The sequence below is a fragment of the Pempheris klunzingeri genome, chromosome 4 (genome assembly GCF_042242105.1).
Source record: "Pempheris klunzingeri isolate RE-2024b chromosome 4, fPemKlu1.hap1, whole genome shotgun sequence".
In the NCBI taxonomy this organism is placed as follows: Eukaryota; Metazoa; Chordata; class Actinopteri; order Acropomatiformes; family Pempheridae; genus Pempheris; species Pempheris klunzingeri.
This window is the reverse complement of record NC_092015.1, coordinates 6,101,979-6,124,104: the sequence shown is the minus strand read 5'-3', so window position 1 is coordinate 6,124,104 and position 22,126 is coordinate 6,101,979. Positions and strand designations below refer to the sequence as shown.

The 22,126-nt window shown below is 42.3% G+C and overlaps 1 protein-coding gene across 3 annotated transcripts in view; it reads left to right on the top strand.

Moving 5' to 3' along the window:
* fndc3a (fibronectin type III domain containing 3A) overlaps positions 1 to 22,126 on the top strand; it is a 41,593-nt gene that overhangs the window by 1,640 nt on the left and 17,827 nt on the right. For 2 of the 3 annotated variants that reach the window (XM_070828848.1, XM_070828847.1), the window contains exons 2-5: positions 1,867 to 2,010; positions 12,212 to 12,287; positions 21,585 to 21,661; positions 21,766 to 22,012. In XM_070828848.1, coding sequence (XP_070684949.1) covers positions 1,900 to 2,010; positions 12,212 to 12,287; positions 21,585 to 21,661; positions 21,766 to 22,012 — 511 coding nt within the window. In that variant the 5' untranslated portion in view covers positions 1,867 to 1,899. Of the gene's footprint in view, positions 1 to 1,866; positions 2,011 to 12,211; positions 12,288 to 20,312; positions 20,394 to 21,584; positions 21,662 to 21,765; positions 22,013 to 22,126 lie in introns of those variants that run through there. The other variant, XM_070828849.1, reaches the window with a different exon arrangement.

The window sequence follows — 22,126 nt, the reverse complement described above, 5'->3', positions numbered from 1 at the left end:
TTACTTCTTTCACTGAACTCTAGATAACAGTTTTGAGTATGTTCAGGGCAAATAATTGTAATTGACTTACTTGTAATTGTCTTGTGTTATAGAGTAATGTGCTAAGTGATTGCAGTGACTGACTGGGGGTCCTAATGACCAGAAGCAGCCTGCCATCATCTAAAGCCTACTGGTGATACTAGGCTAATCTCATGTCGGCCCTCTACTGTAGAAATGGTTCCCTCAAACCCAGTTCATTGACCATCACACTGTAAACTGTCTTTGCTGTTTAAGCTTAAGGAGGGGAGGGGCTAAAGCTAACAGATAAGCCAGATCACTGTGAGGTTTAGGGGCGCATGCGCTAGATTGTAATTAGGTTCAAGGACACATGTTACATTTCTCTCATGGTGTTCTGTTGTGTTTTGGCAGGATTTTTGCGAGCCATGTCATCTTTTTATAAGTTCTTCACAAGTGCTCAGTCCTCAGTGTGACTCTTTGTGACCCTTTAGTCTTATTTCACTGCACCGTCTTTAAAATGAAACTGCATCTTCCCTGGATACTCTCATAGCTTTGACTCAGTTTATGTATAATCCCTCTTGATTGATTTGCATTGGTTACTTGCTTGAATTTAGCAGACACTTGAATATCTCATGGTCAGCTTTTCGATGTTAGTGTTGAAGAGTGAAGGATTCCTTAGGAGTTGAGCAAAAGTCAACTGGACTTGTTGAAGGTACTTGAAGACGTTTCGCCTCCCATCCAAGAGGCTTCTTCAGTTCTGAATTCAGTTCAGCCTCTTGGATGGGAGACGTCTTCAAGTCCCTTCAACAAGTCCAGTTGACTTTTGCTCAACTCCTAAGGAACAACTATGACCCGGATGTCTGAGAATCTTCACAGACAAGTGTGAAGATGGACAGCAGGGGCTGGGTACTTGTACTTGCTATGCAAAGTATAGAGAAACTTCTTTTTTCAGTTGAATGGGTTTTTACATATCAACCAGTTTCTAATTACCTTCTCCTTCTTATGAGCCACCCCCCCTGAAATCATTGTACAAACAATATTCAGATCTTATGCTTAGTAAGTTGCTGATACCAGTCACCTGACAGACATCATGCCTAGAATGTCTAGAATCCATTGAGAGGGTAATCGGGTGCAGTGGAGGTTTTCCTTTGGCTTTTATCTACAAGGTATGTTTCTATCCTTTAAAAGAAAATTAATCTGATCAGCCCTCTCTTTGGCCTGTGGGCAGGCCTGTTTAGGTTTTGATAGAATAGCTGGCCTAACCTGGCCGCTCATTGATGCCATCAGAAAATATCTGTCCAAGTCAGCAACCGGGCTGTGTGCCAGAAAATACTGCCGGTGCATGACTGGCAGTGGAAAACAATGAATGTGTTTGGAAATTAATTATGGTGTATGTCAAATTTCCCCTCATTGCAATTCAGGTTTGTCACCATGTCTTCTGTGGAAACAGTTGCATTTAAAGGTTATTTGCCTCATGCCTTAGGCTATGTCTTCTACACTAAAGAAGCAGACGTGTGTGTCTTATTTCCCTACAATCTTATCTAAATAATATTTCCAATATTTGTTTGAATTGAGAATTTGTTATTCTCCCATATTGTTTGTAATCTCTCTGAAACTCTGCTTCATCAACACTGAAAACTCGACTATTCTATTAGCCTTTCTTTGTGCTTTGTAATATATTATAATTGTATTCTACTATCTGTATATCCCGTATATGTCATTGCTATTTAATTATTATTATTATAATTATTATTAGTTTCGAGGGTAAATGTTGTTCTGGCTTTAAGACTCAGGATGATGATGATGATACCATAAATCCTGGTGGTCCACTTTTGTACATTTCTGCTGACCGTCTTGGCTTTGTTGCAGGAGTACCTCTTCAGTGGTGTGAATGAGGGAGACATGGCAGACCACACCCCACCTCTGGAGTCCGGCCAGCTTCTCAGCCCTGAACTCCCAATCCTGGCCTCACCACCACCCCCATCCATGGTCAACGGAGAGGGCCCCCAGCAGGTACACTCACCTTTTGCCCTCATGACTCTCTGCTGTTAGTCACACTTGCTGCATCAAAGCTATTATGCCAAAATTGATTTTTAGCATTCTGCCTTGTAATTGCAATTGAAGGGATTTGTTAGAAGTGGTGCCACCAGCTGGTTTTGTCTGTTGTTGGCCTTAAGTCTTCAGTTGTTGAACTGTTGTACCTCTATGTCGCTGAGCCAACTGTGGGAAAATTAAAGGTGCAGCGTGTGGGAGATCTATTAGCAGAAATTGAATATACATTCATAACAACTTCATTAGTGTATAATCACCTGAAACTAAGAATTGCAGTGTTTTTGGTAGCTTAGAATGAGCCTTCAGTATCTGCTGACAGAACAGGGCCTCTTCCACGTCCACCATGTTGCACCAGCATATTTTTACAGTAGCCCAGAACGGACAAACAGGGACAAGCAAACAAATCTTTTGTGTGATTTACGTTCAAGTAGCAGCTTGAATTTGGTGACACGAATGCATTGGCTGGAAAAAAAACGAAGAGGAAGACGAAAAGACAAATACCATTTTGTGTCGTGACAAATAGTGGCTTATTCCTATTTGCTTATGTGGTATTCATACCAGCACACAGTATCTAGCTGTTGTGTGAAACCTGGTGTGTTTGGTGGTTTCGGATGCTAAACAAAATATGCAGATATAGTTCTCACTCAGATGAATATTGAAACCATGCTAACGGCTTTGTCTGCACTTCAGCTGCTCATGGAGCATATTTCATAGGCAACAGGTGCATGTTAGTTAGCCTCTCGGTTTTGAAAGCAGCCCCTGCTGCATGGGTACAGGATATGGAATGATATCCCCCACCATGTCCTGTCAGTGTCAGAGTGAGACTGAGTGGCCCTGACAAGCCTGGGTGGTTTCCCTGTCATTTTGATGGTCATCAGTTTGATTTTCTTAAGTTTCCGTGACTTCCTGGGGATAGCATGGAAGCCACAGTGATATCTTTCCTGTCATTTCCTCCGTCTTATGCAGTTCGTCTAGATAAGACCTGCTAATATTAGCACTGCCCTATAAACATGCCTTTCCAGCCGTCAATTTCCACAGTGGAAAAACCCTCACCTGAATCAGGCTTTGTTCACGTGGAGATCAAATTTAGCTGGTTGTGAGGGTGTTGTTCTCATGGAATTCAGTTACCTTACCACCTCCCACAAAGGTTACCTGATTACCTGTGCTTGTCCCCTGTCAGAGTTTACAGTATTTTATGAGAGCCTGATGAATAAAATAACGCTGTTTGAGCCTGGCTTACATCATTACCACCCTGCTGCTAAGACCAATTGGAGACACTGCATGTTCATGATCGCTGAAATGCGTTGTAATGTGTTTTATGAGGAGGAATAACATGTATCGGATAACAGAGAGCAGTTAGTATGTTTTTCAAACCACAGCGTGATGACTTTGTTTTTCCACCGGAGGTGTTTGTGTATCCCTCTCAGACATATCGATACCCAGATAGGTTGTCTACAAATGGATGCAGAAACAATTCATTACTATTGAGCTAAGATTTGATATGATTATATTTCATGTTAAACAAATTATATGAGGTTTGAATGGCAGTAGCTAAAAACCATTATCACCAATGGCTAAATAGCAAATATTAGCAGCAGAGAATCTTTTCTTTTGAGTACCCATTACCCAAATAAATGCAAGAGCGAACAATGGGCAGTGATAAACAAGGCAACTCTATGGGTAGTGCTCATTATTTATGTATTTTTCACGGAAATGCAGCCAGAACTGAATATTGTGCACTGTGGTTTCAGGGTCAGTATCATCCATCTGTAGCCATCATATTAACAATGCTTTATGGGTGCATGTCCTTGCAAATCAAATGGCTTATTACTTCAGTTATTACCTTTGACCATGAGGAGCTGGGTTTGAGTGTGCAGCTGCTCATGCTAGCATGTTTGGCTCGCCTCAGATCGGCCTCTCTTGCAGGTAACAGTAAAACCGATGCTGAAAGCACATGGCTGTCTCCCATTACGGGGGTTTTTAGTACCTATTTGTTTGGTTCTTTAGTATGGCGAAAGAGATTTAGCGTGAATTAATTTACTAGTTAACTAATTTCATAGTGTCTTGACTCGGAGCCTTGATCCCAGATCCTGATGCAAAAAAAAGACATCCATTTTGCATTGTTTCGACACAGGGCTCTTCAGGGATTGTTGCTTGAGCTTTGCTGCGAGTAAGATGTAGCTTATGTGTGTAGTGTGTCTGAGGAGGTGTGTAAATAACATGACAGCTGCAGAGTGAGGAGCAGGAACCACTGGAGGGGTCTGGGCCCTGACAGAGCGAGGCAAGACTGCGGTGACAGTGAAGAGGATTCACAGCGATGGCTGACCCCTCCATTTCTGACCTTTAGTTGGAGAAGCTGCAAGGACACCTCATTCTCTGTTCTTGGTTTCTTTATCCCAGTTTTGACTTGGTATTAACGCTCTGTTGGAGCAATTATTCTGAGTCAGAGAGGAAGCTGTTGTCTTTGGGTCATTACCTGAGATGATTCTTTTTTAGAGACGACTTTGGCTAGTATGATTCACTGCCTCCATCCATTTAAACCTCCCAGCCCCCCCTACAAGTTTTCCTGCTCTTACTGTTGGAGCTAAATTGGTAACAGATGAATCAGTCTGTTTTTGTCAATGTTTAAGCCCAGCTAATGGCTTATGTACTTAGCTGCTGTCTGTGCTGACGGGTATGTATGTTTTCCTCCATTTTGTTCATTACTCTTTTTAATCAGATTTGCTATTGAATGTTGTCATGTTCTTTGTGCTTGTGTTTTTATGTTCTTCTGTTTTGATGGCTTCTAGGTCTGTGTTTCTAACCTGACAGACTGTAAGTGATAAAAACACCTTTGAGAAAAATTTGATGAGCTGTTATTAGAAATGGTTCATTGGCAGTTATTTTCACTCTGGTCTAACTTCTTGCTGTGCAGTTACCGTCAGTTTTCCTACGAATCATCCAACCTTTCTGGAAATATATATAATTACAAGATCTTTCAAAGCAGCATAGCAGCACCTCTGAGGAGTAGCTCAGAAAGAACAGTCAATGACGGAGTACTTATGATGTTTTTCAGCTGCTTTGAATTTCCTTTCTATTTCAATATGTTATACAAACATAAGCATGTCATTTTTAAAACTTCTCCGACATGAGCTGAGATTTGTTCTGTATTTGTTCGAATACTCAGCATTAAATAGTAACTGCAAAAATTGAACAGGGAGCCACAGCCATGAGTTTGCGGTCTGCTTGTGGCTAGGTGCCATGCGTGGGCTAATGTTACTGTGGGATAGTGAGACCTCACTCAGCCGTCTTTGGTGCTGGCCTTGTATGCTATAGCGAGACACAGGAGACAGAGCCTTGGACATGTGCCCTTCACGAGTTGCCAGAGGGCTCGAGATGTTGTGACAAAAATGCAACCCACTCTGCTTGTCTCCCGGTCAGCCCCTGAATCATCCGTGAAGATGGGGGTGAGCCCACTATTTGTCAACTGTTGCGAGGAGGTGGACAGCATGTGACTCAGCAGTATTTAGGACACGTTATTCTAAGCCAGTGAGACAAACCATGCCATTATCACTGCACCAATATTCAGAACAGACACAAGCACTGAATATTTCACCAAGTGAATCAATCATAGCTAATACTGAACTGAACTCCACTTAATAACCATTCAAGTACAAGTGCTGCGGTTGATGATCTCATGTTGGAAATTCAGGAAGAGCACATAAGCCAAAATAGCCAAAATGTGAAACAACCATGGCTTTTTCTAGAGCAGGTTAAGTGACCAAACACAGTGACCATCCTAGGAAGTGCCAGGATGCTGACCTGGAGCCGAAGGACAACTCTGACAGAAGTACAAAGTGCCATAGCCACGATGAAAGATCCCTCTGGAAGGAGTACACGCAGTACAGCACTTCACAAGTCTGGGCTATGCGGTAGAGGAGCCAGATGGAAGGTACTCCTGAGCAGAAAAAGCACATGACAGCATGCCTGGTGTTTGCAGAAATTCATGTGAAATTTTCAGAGGGCATGAGCCAAAAGATAATGCCGTTTGATTTAACAAGAAATGAACAGTTCAGCTGCAGAGGAGATCTCTGTATCAGGAGGACTACCACAGCCTCATCACCTATCTAATACCAGCTCCATAATGGTGGCACCATCAGACTGTGGCATGTTTTTTTGTTAGACATTAAAAGCAGCATAGACCAGAGTTGTGTACAGGCAAAGTCATGAGTAAAGTCCTCTTTGTAGGAGCATCCTTTTTTATCTGGTGGCTGATTTGACAGTGACCCTAACCATACACCCAGATCAATACTGGAATGGCTTCAGTCCTTGGTTGACTATAATTTAAAAAAATGTAGAAAGAAGTCCAGGTGGTTGAATCATTATAAGGATAAATATGGCAGATGTCATTGTGTTTTTCTTTTTTGTACTTAGTATCATTAGATTAGGTATAGGGTTGAGTATAGCACACATTCAAACCAAAACCAGTACTGGTACCTGGAAGTCAGTACCTGTAGCCAATGGTACCTACTTTACTCTCTCTATAACATAAAAAAAAATCACCTGTAAAAATTAAGTCCTTTCCAACAACAACAACTTGTATTGTGTGCATCAAGTTTTGAAAAGTGTAACCACACTTGCGACCACTTTGAGCTCACCACAGCCCTGACTGTGTTGGGTATGAACAAACTGCAGGGGTGACGTAGTCTTCCTCTCTCTCTCTTTCCCGCAAACATATGGGCCAGATGGGCTCTCAGGTACATAAATTTGGCACCAATTGATTAAATATGAGTCAGTTCTTGGTAGTACCGACATAATTTGATTGCTACCCATTCCTATTTATGTATATGAAATGAATATCACCATATAACATCAACATGATATTGCCCTTTTAAAACATAATGCAGAAATATTCACTTAATGCAAAGCTTTAGTCAATAGTGGTTCTAGAGTCCATATATATATTTAGATAGTGTGTGGAAACATTAAAGCCAATTAACATAGTTAACAGAAAGCTGGTGCTCAGACTTCAGATCATACATGGATAAATGAATATGTGCTGTGATAACATTTTGTGGTTCTACCTATAAATACATGAAACAGATGTACAAGGACTTTATACAAGCATTTTTTTTCCGACGTCTGTTTCTATCCAACTATCCTGCCGTGCAACGTTTCAGGGGATCCTGGAGGGTGGAGGATCATCAAATTGCCTTGAATTATCATTGCACACGTAAGCGTATGCCATCAGCAGCAGGGAGACTGTGTTAGTTCCTGGCTAGTTCCGACGCTGGCAGGATTTTCCTTGTGTCATTTGGCTCCTGTTTCCTGTCCACCCAGCTGCTATGTCACATCAGCGCACAGTAAACAATTAAGAGGAACAAATAGTGAGAAACCTGAACTCTGAGTCACCAACGGCTGAGAAACGTCAAAGCTAACAGCCATGAACGCACAAAGCAGGCCAATTCTCTTGGGTAATAAAACACAGCAGTGGCCACCTGTGTGACACTGTGTGCTAATTGATCCACACTCTCTTTGCACAGGGTTAGATGCATGGACACAAATCTTTACAACGGTGGGAACAAGATTTATTGTTCAACTTTCGGACATTCTGTTCCATGAATTTGTTGCAGTGTATCTGAGTTTCATTATTCCTGTTCTCTTAATGGTTTCTTCGTGATTTCTGCCATTCAGAGCTCTGTTAAAATGATCACCCCTGTTGAGAATGTGACCAGAAAACCATTGCACATTACAGTGCTTAGTCATCTGTGTGAAACGTAACCTTTGCAGTATCCTAGCACTGTTTCAGAGTCTTTCCACTTTCAAATGAAGTCACTGTACAGTTCACACACATTCAGTAATACACTCATTCTATAGCAGGGTCTCGGGCAGAGCTTGAATGTATTTTACATTAGCATTATAAATATATTTATTAGAGCTTGGCCTCAAAGGGACACAAGAGCTTGGTTTGTGTATGGGTAAGGGTAATTATGAGGTAATGGGTGGATTTATCAGAAGAGGAACGTCACTAAATTAAAAATGTATTTATCTTTTATTGTGACCCTTTTTTCCCAGCAATTATGCATATGAGCCTGTGCTATTTTGTAAAACAATTACCCTTTGTGCTAAATGTGTAGTAGACAATACTGCTCAAAGCCTGGGAAAACTAGAAGTTTTGCTTCTGTTGAATGTCTAACTTTGCTGTAACACTATGAGGCAATTCTCTGAAATCCAAAGCTAAATAATGAAGAGAATATCACCTGTCCAAACATAAATGAAAGAAAATGCCTGAAAAAAATCATAGTAACCTGTCCACAGTCTAAACCTCAAAACACTAATCACATCACACAATACAGCACAATATTGCAGTTGTAACTTAGAAAGGGAGAAAAAGAACATTTTGGCCAAGATCTGATTCCAACCTAAGGCTGGTTATACATTTTTTTTTCTGCAACACCAGCCAGCATTTTTGCAGAAATGTCAGCAAGCAGCAAAAAATGTGCTTGCTACATCAGGGTGCTTGTTTTGGTAGTTTTATTTCATGTTATTCAGCTGCTGTGGCTGGTGAAAGCTGTGCTGTCAACAGTTGAATAAATGTAATCTCAGAAGTTGACTTACCAAGGAGCTGCTGTGGAGCATACTAGTCTAGCCCTGCCAAAAAGACAGGAAAAGCAGCACAAAGAAAAAAACCCTTAAATCGGCCTAAAGGGGGCGCTATCCTGATTTCAGATTTGATCCATAACTCCATGATTGTAGTTGTTTAAAAAAATCCTTATTTCAACAGATTCTCAGCATAATGATCACAACACGGCATCGTTTTGATCAATGCAAAAATGTAATCCCTTTTTCTACTGGTTCTTTTTCCCATTCTTCTTCCTCCAAAATAGATTTTTAAGTCATATTTCCCTAAACTGACCTTACTTCATAAGCCCATTATACTTGGACCTTTACTATTGCTGTTAGATGCTATTTTTTTAAATCAAATTCCTTAAATCTATCATTTATTTTCATTTGACAGAGTAAAACAAACTGTAGGGTTTCATTTTGCAGAGGATGTGCCATAGGTGCGCCGTTTGTGCAGCAGTATCAGTGACGCAGAGTCTCTGTGAACTTGGCACATGCTGATCAAGTGATCAGCGCTGTCGCTTTAAGGAATGATCCATTTAGAATGAATGAGGACAGATGTTACAGAAGCAGTGAATACTTGCAAGCTCTGTTTATTGTGTCGCTGTACAAATGGTGTCTCTGTTTTGACTGTCAGTGGGCTGCTTTGTGATCTTTGAAGACGGTAGAGAGATCGAGGGTGCAATTGTCGCCAGCGCAGGAGCTCTGCAATTGAACTCCCACCACCTCATCTCCTCTCACATCGATCGGAGTATTAAAAGAGGGTGTATGGCATGTCACTCTGTGAATGGGAGAGCGAGCCATAGAGAATATGAGGGGGAGAGAGAGAAGGGAGGGAGGGAGAGGGACTGTAGCGTAGTCGTATATGTCAGCCTCAGAAGCTGCGTGGGTCGCTCAGCTCCCTCACGCCATTGTTGTTGTTGTGAAAAAAGGCAGAACAAAGGACTCCCCACGCTATGGAACCCTTATACCTTTGCCGGCTCAGCTGTGCTATGATCACACCCTGATGGAATGCTATTGAAATTAACCATATTAAGGAGCACAGCAGGCGTTAACTGAGCTGGCACACAGTCAGTGACAGAGGCAAGAGGGAAACTGAATAGCAAAAAAGGCATCATCCAGTCCTTCTCATATTTGGTCCTGTTTTCTTTGGATCATCCACCTCCTTTTCCGGAGAGTGGCCACTGCTGATAAGGTTTCAATCCCTTCTCTGAAGGTTTGGCGCGGACATCGCTGTGGCTTATTTGTTGAAGGGGTTGCTGTGGATACTGACGGTAGGGAGGCTGCACTGGAGCCAGAGGCAAGAGTGAACAAGCCGCCTGCTGCAGAGAGTGCCGCTATGGAGCAGATGAGGCTGAACCAGGCTAAGCAAACATGAGATTCATGCCACACTTGGTGTGAAGGCTACATCCAGCGCAAGAGACTAAGCCTCATCCGCCTGCATAGCTCCCGCTGCGCTTCCTGGATTTTGTGCAGGAGTTGATGGAAGTGGAGGGTGTAAAGGATCAGCCCAGCCAGATGTGTTAGCATCGCAGGTCATGTGATTTCTCATGAGGGTTGGGTGAAGTGGTGGAGGGTCTATAGACCCTGGAGCATCTGTGACTGCGTGAATAGCGACGCCTGAATGAGAAAAAGCTATGCGGGCAACAGTAAGTAGCAGTCAGATCTTTTGCAAGCAGAATTTCCTTCCTGCTGGTTTTTATGTACATGCAATGAAGGTCTCAGTATTGATTTCAAATGTAACTTCCAATGTGAAGATTAAATTAAAAAAGAGGGATATGGTCTTAGGGGGGGGTGTTTGCTTTGCACAGAAGAGGGTGGACAACAAATATACACATGCACCCGACTGAAGTGCCTAGACTTTGATTCAATTAGACCTCCCTTGCCCCTGCACCTCCCCCCCCCCAGCTTCCCTCCCTCCACCCGCCACCACCACCATCTACACTTGCTGCTGACGCTGCCTGTGTGGGTGTGTATGAACATACGAGCTTGTGTGTGTGTGTGGCAGTCAAAGGGCTCTTTCCTCTCCCTGCTGAGCACATGAATGGGAGCAGTGTCAGAGATGGAGGTGCTGATGATTTCTGTGCTTGAAGAAAGCCATAGCCAAAGCCCTTTGCCAGGGGAGTGTAGATTCTATGACAGCGACTTCCACAAGAGTGAGGTAACTAGCGCCCACACACATTGCCGGGCAACAAAAACCTAGTTATATGTGTTCTTTTGGAGTTTAAGAATGAGTTAATAGAGTAAGGGTATCTTGATTGTATTAACATAATCAGACCTGTTGATTGGGGGGGGGGGTCACATTGTCTTCAGTTAATGATTGAAGTGTTATTCAACCTCTGTCAAAATAAGGTGAGATTGTCAGAAACATAGAAATGCTGGGCAAAGTTTATTCCTTGGACAAAATTCACATTTTCATGAGGCCTTTTCTTGTTCAGTTCTGATGCTCAAGCCTTTTGTAATGACACAATCAGGATGACTCAGTGTTGGGTATCAGCGTGTACCTGATATTTCCAACCGTCATGATGGTTCTCCATGAATGGACTGAGATAGTAACAGCTGAGAATTGTTAGATTCATGGTTAAAGCTTAACAATGTATTTGAAGCCTGATTACTCAAGAAGACGAAAAGTTTTTTTGTTTTTTTTCTCTGCATATTAAAACTAGACACAGGAGAAACACTGTAGTTACAAGTCATGATTGCTTTGACATTTTGACATTTGCCACAGTCAATATGTTGAAGTAAGGTGGGTTGAAATAATTCTTTTACTTCCTGTATTTTTCATCTTTCATCTGCAGGCAATATGTTGAATGTTCCTGAAGTGTACAAGTTGTTCTTGTTATGTTTTTATATATATATATATATATATATATATATATAGTAGAGACTATTTATCTTGTATCAACACCTACTTTTAAGGTTATCAAGTTAAAAATTCAACTGTCATTGATTAAAAATGAACATCTGTTTGAAATTAGATGGATGTAGAACACGAGCTTGTGTGTGTTACTATTGATGGATTTAACTGTCCAGTATGGAGGTGGTTATAGGTTTCACACTTGGGTCTCCCATTTAAAAAATTCTGTTAAATGCTTTTTTTGCAGTTTAACGATTCTTTAATGGCTAATGCCTGTTTTGATGGACTTTTGTACTGGTTATATTTGGTGTGATTGGAAGGTGACCTGTCCACAGATTTTTGTCTACTGCACATATTTTAAGTTGGCTAAAGCACTAGTTGACAGCTTTGTGTGTTTCAGTCCTTTTGATGATGTGTTATTTCACTCTACCTGTCTTTGCCAGTGTCACATACATATCACTAGTCTCAAATATGCTCTAAATGGGGGGATAGATATTATTTTTTCCCACTACAATTATCACTCGATCGTATTGTCAGTGTAACACCAAACCACTGAGGCTGTTGGGTTCTTTTCAGGGGAAACATAGCGACATGTAAAATTGCACGGGCACAAAAAGAGCGTCAGTTGTAATTAATGACTCACTTTAGAGCATGTGTGAAAGTGAACTCAGTCAAATGAAATGTTGCTTTGTTTCTCCACAGGTAATCCTGGTGCAGGTAAACCCAGGTGAGGCCTTCACTATTCGACGAGAGGATGGTCAGTTTCAGTGTATCACAGGTAAGGCCACTGGTCTCTTCCTACATGTATGTCTTTTCAGTGTGATTCTTAATGAGAGCGTGTGTTGTCTAATAATCCATTTTTAAAATACTGTAAAATATATAATTTCTAATACATATGGACAAATATGTGGACCCACATTCATTCTTTAAGTCCTTCACACTGCCACTGCTACAGTATATTAGGTAGGAAAAGTGCCGCTGCTCCAGCAGATGGTGGTCCAGTGAGAGCAGACAACATATTGTCACTCTGAGTTTCAGGGCGTTGTGACCGCAACACAAATATCCTCTGACTGCACTCTTCACAAAGCTGTAGATCTCCAGGAAATGTGTGGCTCATTTAAAAAGCTTACTGCTCTGCTTACATCATCGCATCTATGGAAATCTAAGTGACTCGTCTAAATTAATTAATGTAGCAAATACTCAATATAGTGAATGTCTCAAAATTAATTGCAGGGTTTTCCTAATATTGATGTGTTCCATGTGAAGTCACATGGAAAGAAAATGAAAGTAATGTTCAGTGTAATAAAAAGCTCCTCTGTTATGCATGCATAACCTCAGACAGCTCTTCAGATGTGCAAACCAAAAACCTAAATAAATGATTTTGTTATTTTCTTAAAAACAAAGCAACATGGAATCTTTAATTTGGTCATCTCTAAAAATACATACCCCTACAAAGAGAACGATTATGTAGCTGACAAAATATTTGACTAATTTGCATTTTTTTTCAAGAGCAAATGCTATTTAAAACTAGAAAAGAGGTTTTCTCTGTACATTTGTGTTCTAATGAATAACATTTTCATCCTCTGAAATGTACTCGGCTGTAATTATGACAAATCAAGAGGCTTCTTTTAAATCCCAAAAATTGTCGTCTAATCATGAGATTGCTAAAGGTTCTTGCGGGTAACAGCAAATGTGATGTAGGTGCTTAAATCTGATCATATTAACAAGTGTAAGATTGAAATAGGTGTAGGCATAATCTGATTAGCAGAGCCATAATTTTGCTTAACCCTCTTATTTCCAGCTATCACCTTCAGCATGGATTCATTCAGTGTTTTTCAGTGTGTGCGGTAAGAAAGTGAGGGGGTAGGCCAGGATGCATTGACGTATTTTTACGGATGACAGTCATGTTTCACAGCTCCTAGACGGCTCAATGACATAATTGCATTTAATGGTTCCAGACAATATATTGAAATGTACAGCTCGAAAGAATGTATCGCAGAAATGCATCAATGTGTTGAAATTGGATGTTTTTTTTTTCAAGCAACACTGAGCCGATCAAGCTTGATCGCATTGATTCACATTACACGCGCTTCATATGTAAAGTAACTCAACAAAAAGGAGTTAATTAGATCTGGATACTGACATCATCAATAATAGGCAAAGCATGTAGAAGATAATAGATTAAAAACACAGTCAAAATGCTGGCTGACCCGTACCATCACCTTTAATTCAGTTGTTCAGTTCAGATGTGTGCACATCACCGCATCCACTGATTTTCATTGATGTTTTTATTACAGCACTTCCCATACTACAGATTGCGTCACCCCTGCATTTTCTTTTCCAAACTGTTGGCATGCTGCTCTTCTTTTTTTAATTTGACAGATGATGGAATGAACTGTACACTGATAGACCATCTTAATGTAAAACAACCATATGGTAATTACAGTGTATTGGTAGAGGACTTAGGGCAGAAAGGCGGTGTTCGAATAAGATGCGTTACACATTCTTATTTGTCCTGATGGCAGTCATTTCCTTTTTCTCAATTGTTGATGATTGCGCTGGCTTTGTGACAGCAACAATGAAGTCTGGCTCCAACACATCGCTGACATTGTCACGGAAGACAGCTGGAAGAGTTGTAGGAGGTAGAGCTCTGGGGCCATAATTGTAAGCAATTATGATAAAATGTAGTTGCCCAAGAAAACATAGATCTGAAAATGATTTGCTTTGTTTATGGCGAGCTCGACAGACACCCCTCTGTGTATTGACATTTCTGTGAGCTAACTGGCCACTCTTTTTGTCTCCGAAATCTTCACTTGGATTTGAAAATGGAAAAAATAAATATAGGATAACATGATAAAGGTTTGTGATTGAATAATGTTAACTCACCCTTGTGACTACAGCAAGCAGGTGCTCAACATTTTAGCATAAATGTAATGACCAATATGTAGACCACTGCTTACTATCTCACTGTTGAAAGACAGTTTCTTGTCTATAGCCTTTGAATATGCCTTGTGACGTCTGTGAATGGTACAATAGGCCTGTTCAATAGGCCTCCGGCATCCAGGTTTAAATGACAAAGGAGCAAAAGTATTAATACAAAGTGATGCTGCCAAGACAGGGAGCCATCATACAGTTTGCTCACGCAGGGGCTCTTCTCCCTACTCCTGTCTGACAGAGCTCTCACACCGGCCCCCCATTACGAGCTGAGTAAACCTTCCTAATAGGGAGCGAGCATACATAGTCTCTCCATCAGAAGAGAAACAAAGAGCTGAGAGGTGCCACATAGATCAGTGTGACTGCTACTAACTGGCCTGTCACAGGGTGCACTCATCTCTCTGTGACGTGAATAGAGGGATGACTCACCGCTCGCGGTGCAACAAGGAAAGAAGAGTGTGTGCGTGCAGGCACGCATGCATGCATGCATGTATGTATGCGCATGTGGTTGGTTCGGTTTGTTTTGTGTTCACAACAACAGACTTTCCCTGTTTGCTTAAGTGTCTGCTGTGCATATGCATGCTTTCACCTTTAACCCTGGTTTACACTGACGGGGACATCGTGACACAGTAACAAAGTCAGAATGGTCTGATTTACACACACTTTTCAATATTTGCTCTATCCCACACCAATTCGTGTATTCAATCATGTATTTTTAGCAGCTGGATGTGCGTAATTGCCATGTTAGCGCATGACAGACTGCTTAATGTGAACAGACAATCTTGTAAAATGCAGTTTATAGAAGGCATTTGCCTTTTTTGATATCTGCCTTGGAGGAGGGGCTTCAAGAGCAGGAGGCTAATTAGAGTGGCCATTTAGCATCTTTGTGCTCGCCATCCTCCTTGCAATAAGGGGATTTCTGTATGCTAGAGGACATGCCCTCATAGCTTCCATCAGACCCCTAGCGCTCCCCGTGTTGGTCTTTCTTAGTGTCTGCCACTGCTGATCTGAAGGCTTACTGGCACCAAGTGATAGACCACCTGATAAGTTAGGTGACTGATGAGGCAAGTCAGCATCAGGACCATTGGGTTGATTAGATCCACTTCTTTATCTGACTTAGCCTGCCGCTGATTCACTTTGGATGATTCAGTCTCTGGTTGATGGCTAAAAGCACCGTCTAGTCCATTGGGCCTATTGAGCCTGAAAGAGATGTGCCTCCTCTCACAAAAGCCGAGACAGCCATTCTGGTATCTCGACAGGGAGTTAAAGAGTGTGTGTGTGTGTGTGTGTCTGCACATTTGTATGTGCGTGCATACACCTGGCTCAGTTTGTAGCCATGTTGGCAGTGTCTGACTTTTCTCTCTATTAGATACTGGTTGGTCAGTCTGCCCATCTGTCTACTTGTCCCTTATCTCTGTGCCATAGCTGTGCAACACCTCATCTCATTCCTGATGGTGCTGCAGATGTGCTTCGTCTATCTTCTATCAGAGGGACTTGAACCTGTCATGTCCCATGTTCCTGAAACTGTGCAGCCAGTGCACTGTTGAACATCTGACACAGTGTTGAGGGTGTATCCATGCTGTCTGTACACTAGTATAGTCTGTGTTGAGAGAAATTTCACTGCAATTTACTTTTCGGAAGCTCCACTGCTACAACAGACATCGTCCATTATTTGTCTGTTGTAGACAAGTTTGAGATTTCAGGATTGAGTGTAAACAGTCCGAGTGGTATCATCAAACTTAGCTTCTTGAGACAGTTAGAGTCTGGTTATGCTTGGAAAGAAGTGGGTTGTACAACATGTTGCCCAACATAAGGAAGCTATTCGACCGCCTGACAAGCGTTTTAAAGGACCAAACTAGTGCCTTTACAAGCAAAGTAAGTGGACAGTGGTGTATGGCTATTGGGAAGATTTATCGCAATTCTCAGCTGGAAGTAATGCTTGGAAAAATCAAGATGATAGTGAGTGGACATAAAAATCTTAATTCTAACTGGACATAATGATTCAAAGGTAATTTAAGAGGCAAAATAATCCCTACGTAACGGATGATACACTGTGCAAAAAATCCAGGCAGGAATTTACTTTCAAGTAAATGATCAGTCTTAAAGTTAGTACATGTCTGCAAAAACTATCAGCAGTTTCACTAGAAAGAATATTCGTATCAGCTTCCAAAAACCATATCCTTCCTTTATTCATCCGACCTCTCATTATGGCTTTTGACGCTCTGTCTCTCCTCATCCCTCTCCTCATTTCCCATCCAGCTATTTATTTGAAGAGTTTACATTGCGGCTGCGGAGTGGGCAGCAAAGATACCAAAACCATCATGTAAGAGTGGGCCTGCACTCGGGGGGCAGGTGATGCTGTATTGTGCTTCCAGTGGTCAGCCAATCATTTTAACTGGGCACATGCAGCATGTGAAAGTGATTGGGCTTGCATGGTCGTATCCATTAAGGTTACAACCCATGCGCAGGATTGTGGGGTGATTTTGTGCTTCCTAACTCCCTGCAGCCTCTCCCATACAAACCTCATCCCATATGGTTCACATAATTGGACAGCAAACATCAGACACACTGGCCACATTAGCACATTATTTTTATACTCACCACCTCCCCCACCTAAGTGCAAGTACACAAACGTGCGTGCGGATGCATACACAGGCGCGGTTCATTCACAGCTTCTGCAGTGAGTAGCTCTAAGAATGACTGAGCTTGTGACTCATTCTCCCATTGCTGCGTTGATACCAAGGGGGAGGGAGAAAGGGTAAAGAGGATGATAGAAGATGATGAGGGGGAGGGGTGTTCAAAAAAAACCTTTTGTTTTTCTTCTAAGTTTAGTCAGGGGTGGGATGTCCGGAGCAGGGCGATTTCACATCCACTCAGCTGTTTTTGTACTTGTTAAATTGTCAACATCACTGGGTTTGTGAGGTTAGCTTCTCATCACTGGAAGAGACTGTGGTTTTAGAGTGGAATTTTCACATCCTGAGCAGACCCAAATAATTCATTATTTAAAAAAAAAGAACATCTTTTTTTCTGTCTTTCTGTCTCCCTTCCTCCATTTGTCTGGCTGAGAGCAGCAGTAGTGTGATGTTCTGTAATAAGCACAAGCATGAAGGTTACTTATTCCCTCCCCTCCTGTAAACGTCATTCATGCCTGTGGGGTTGCAAGAACCATGCGGATGCCTTAAAATATCAGGAATTCAGACAAAGTTTACCAACACCTAAAAAAAAAGTGGCTATTCTTAATAAATTATTTCCTTGTTTACTGTAAAACTTCCTCCCTCAGGCTCTGGTTCCGCTCACCTCCCTCCTATGTGCCTGGATTGCCATTGGTTGGATGCTAACTAGCACGAGAAGTAGCCAGGCCAAGGACGAGCACACACGTGCATGGCTTCATAATCTGCTAATAGATTTTTACGCTTATTGCAAATTACAAATCAGTGATGGGAGACCTCTCCTGCCTGCAAAGAAAATGTGCCATGCCATGCAAATACAGAACCATGTGCGCAAGTGCTATAAGTCACATTTAAGGTTAAGCTTTTAAGTTGCAATTAAGACTTTTAGGTTTTCTTGACAGTTCGGTACTTAGCCTCTTTTCCTCAGCTGGCTGTAATTATTAACCTCTGTCAGTTGGTCTCATTGCCCATCCTCTCTCTCCTCTTTATTAGCTGATGGAGACAATTTATTAGCTCTAATTAATAATCAGGCTCGCTCCAACTTTATAGGCTCACACTTCATCATGTTGCCATTGAGAGTGCATCGAGAGCTGCCATATGAAACCTCTGGCTTTCCACCTGTCTCACTCTCGTCCTCAACATCTGTGTGGCGCTCTTGATTTTTACACCCTTCCCTGAACCCAGTCTTAACCCAACCCGGCTTGTCTTCTCTGCTTCTTTTTATGCTCTGTATCTAGAGTTTATTTGTACATCGGATTAAACCTGACAGTTTGCTTGAATTGTTGCCGTTTTTTCAGAGCCGCGTCTGCCGAGTTTCCTCTGTTTGCAGAATGCCTTAGGGAAACTGTGTGAAGTCCCACTTGAGTTTGTTTGTTGTGATCTCTCTCCCTCCTTATTTTTAGAGAGGAGGAAACAGGTGGGTGGTCAAAGTGGCCTTACCACCCTTGCACATCTGTGTATTTGTATGTGTGTGGACATGTGTCTGTCCTTTGATAAATCTGTCCCTCGGCTTTCTCACCCAAACTGAACAGTTATCCCCATCTCCCCACGGCCCCCTCCTGACTCAAACCAGTTGATCCTGTCGACCTGGTCCAGGAGGCGGCAGGTGAAGACGGGTTATGTGATGTTGACAGGATATGATGGCGTTCCCAAAGTGTTGCCTAGCCTCTGTTTACACTGCCAGAACGGGCAGCTTGTTTGTGGCTATTCTTGGCTCAGTGGCAGCCTGCCGTTTTGTGGTGGACGACTGATGTTTTTCCCGTGGCTGCTTCCTCTGGAAGGCTGGCACTCCACGGCCACGTCAGCACAACCAATGCTTCAGTTGACTCAGGCGGAGGGAAGGGGAGGGGGGAGGGGGGAGGGGATGTGGCCTTTTCTATCTGATCTCTGTCAGCACTCGTGCGTCAGTCTGATGTAAAAGAGTGGGTGTCTCCCCCCCCATTCTCCATCCTGCCTCTCTTTCTCTCTCCCTCTCCCTCATAGATATGTTTGCCTCCCTCATCCTATGCTTTCCTCTCCAAGTCGGTACACACAAAGCCTTCCCCAATGGACAAACAGTGACATATTGAATGCTAATGTGATCTGGCACCTGGCATAAACACAACATCATTTATTAGTCTTAAAAGTGAGTGGAATTAACAATACACACTTTGAACTCCCACTCCAATGATATTGTAATTTGAAATCAATGAGGGCAGAGGCAGGGTGGCTGCTTTCAGTCATGCTCTCCCATGCTCCCTGAATTGTGATTTTTTTTTTTTTTTTTTGTCCTTGCACACCCTCAGTCTTAGGTAGGGAAATGACTCACTGTCTATCAGTCTGCTGGCTCGGTGTGCCGAGAGGGGCTTCAAAGCTCTTTGCCCTTTTGATTTCAGTATAAGAGGCCTGCTTGCTGTCTGTCTTGTCCAATGAAGTTTATTAGCAGGCAGACTTATACAGTATATTCCCAAATGATTTTTCTACAAACAGTAATAAATTGTGAGACTGTCTGGCATTAGATGGTAACAGTTTAAAGAGTTTCAAGCAGAGGTCATCTTCCAGCCCGCAGTATGCAGTGACTACAGCACTCTGATGACGGTGTGTCCAATACGTTACATTATTAAGACAGACCCTCGCTTCGACTGCTTTTTATCCATTTCTCCCATTTAAAACTCTTCCTCTTATAAAGAAGGGCAGAGAAATGTTCAAATCTTATTGTATAGATTAAGTTTTATTGAAAAATAGCATTTTGTACCAACCTTGGACACTAACTTAACACAGATAATACAGCTTCAATAGGAAAACAGTGTGGCTATTGAAAGTAAGTGCAAGACTGGAGGAGTAGAGGAAATCTGCAAAGATAGATACTCTGAACTAAACTAAACTGAGAGGTGTTTTTAATGTTCAGTCTACCCCCGGTATAAATGGGGTGGACAAAATATTATAGACACCTGTCATTATTGAAGTATATTGACGTTGAATCAGTACTCCTTTAAAACAGTTTCAACACTTACTGAAGTTTCAACCCTTCTGTAGCATTCTGTTGCATTAGACTTTATTCATTTGAACTGCATTTACCTAAAACGACTGTCCATACTCTCCACTGAGAGGTGGAGCCTGGGCCTCAGCACCTGAGGGGTGGTGCTAGAGGTTACAAGTGGGAGGTTTCGATATGTCATTAAACAGGCCAGCCTCTGTAGTCGTGGGTCCAGTATGGCTGCTCACTCAGAAGTGTCTTCTCCCTGCTTACGACAGCTTTGACAAAATGAAGGAAAATGCTTCCTCAAGCAGGGTGCCAGGAGGTCAGTGTGTGTTGTGGATCTTTTTGCTCTCCTGCATGACATCTGACGTTGGGGGCCCAAGTGTTTATGTCTTAGGTTTGTAAGAAGAGAAATGTGCGAATGTGCAAACTTGGCACAGAGGTCCCTCTCTCTTTCTCTCTCCCAGGCTTTCTGCTGAGCTGTCACTTCTCTGAGCTGAGCTAAGCCGCTACACTGGCCCCAACAACAGAGCCACGCAGGAAACTTTGTTGTTTCTCAGCACTTTTGTAAAGTGGTCTTCTTGCATTTGCCAGTATTTTGAAAAAGCCCTTTTCTGACTTTTCTTACTCATAGGTATTTAAAAGATGAAATAGTCATTGAAAATGCAGCCGGTTTAGAGGAGTGAATCGGATGTGTGGGGATTTTCCTCCCAGCGGAGGTAATGTTGAAGGCCGGCTCTGGTGAATACCTGCAAACTGTCATATGAGATGGGTGGCAAAATGGGAGGCGTTGTTATGATTGTCCAGGAAGTAAAAGTCCATGTTTTATCTATGTAGAAGGCTGAAGGTAACTGGCAGTCAAAGCATTACATAAGATCAGTAACTGTACTGAAATACATCTTTTTGATTCAAATGTAAAAGCACTGTCAGGCTGCCACGAAAACATTAAGAAGAAAGGTGTCAAGAAAGTCTCATCTGATCGCTAAGTTTCTAAGTTGGGGATCTGGATCAATTCATCAGCTGCTGCGTGGTGTTTTGATGTATTATTAATTTGCTAAAGGTCTGGTTTGTATTTCTCTCTGACATCTTTGTAATAGCAACAGCCACTGATATCCCAAGGTACTGTAGTATTTTGCTACAGCACCTTGTCAGTTGCTTTACTAAACTGATGGAAAAACCTTATTTTTCCCTGAAATATTTGTAACTGATGGCTTTAACATAAACCAATAGTAACAGCTGTTACTATGCTGACCCACGATGAGTTTATCGTGTAAACAAAGCTTTCAGATTTTGGTTGGAGCTCTGTTTGTTTTTTTCACGCATGTGTGTGGTTTTGGTATGAAAGCATTTCTTGGTTGTTAAGTCCATGCTAGGGCTTGAATGAATCTGGTCAGGCTGGTGCTGAAAGTTCGGCCCTGTGCACTACTCTGATAATCTCAACACATTTACCACAGATGAAACCGCTGTTTGCCCTAAGAGAAAATGTTTGATCTCGCTCCGTGTTTCCTCACAGGTCCTGCTCAGGTTCCCATGATGTCTCCAAATGGTTCAGTGCCTCCAATCTATGTGCCTCCTGGATATGTTTCACAGGTATTAAACACACTATTTCCAGTGTAGTGTCCCTGATTGGCATCTCATTGAACTCTGAGCAGCTTTGATATCTGCTCTCCTTGCTCTTGTGTGTTTCCTCATAGATCATAGAAGAAAACGGAGTGCGGCGGGTTCTGGTTTTACCTCAGCAACCAGAGTTCCACCCAGGTGGCCACTCCCCTCTCCACCACCCTCCACCTCCACCCCATGCCCACCTGCCTGCCTTCATCCCACACCCTGCCATGATGCCCCCGCCACCCCACCTGTACACGGGCATCGCGGGGGGTGTGGGCGACATGAGCTCTCAGTACATCTCCCAGTACCATCCAGCTCATATCTACTCAGAGCAGGGTGAGTTGGAGTCAGCAGTGTCTGGGCTGCATTGTTAGATTAAGATGTTACTCATGAGTCCTCAACTCTAAATTCGCACAAGATATACAACCAAGGCATGAGTTAAACTGTTAA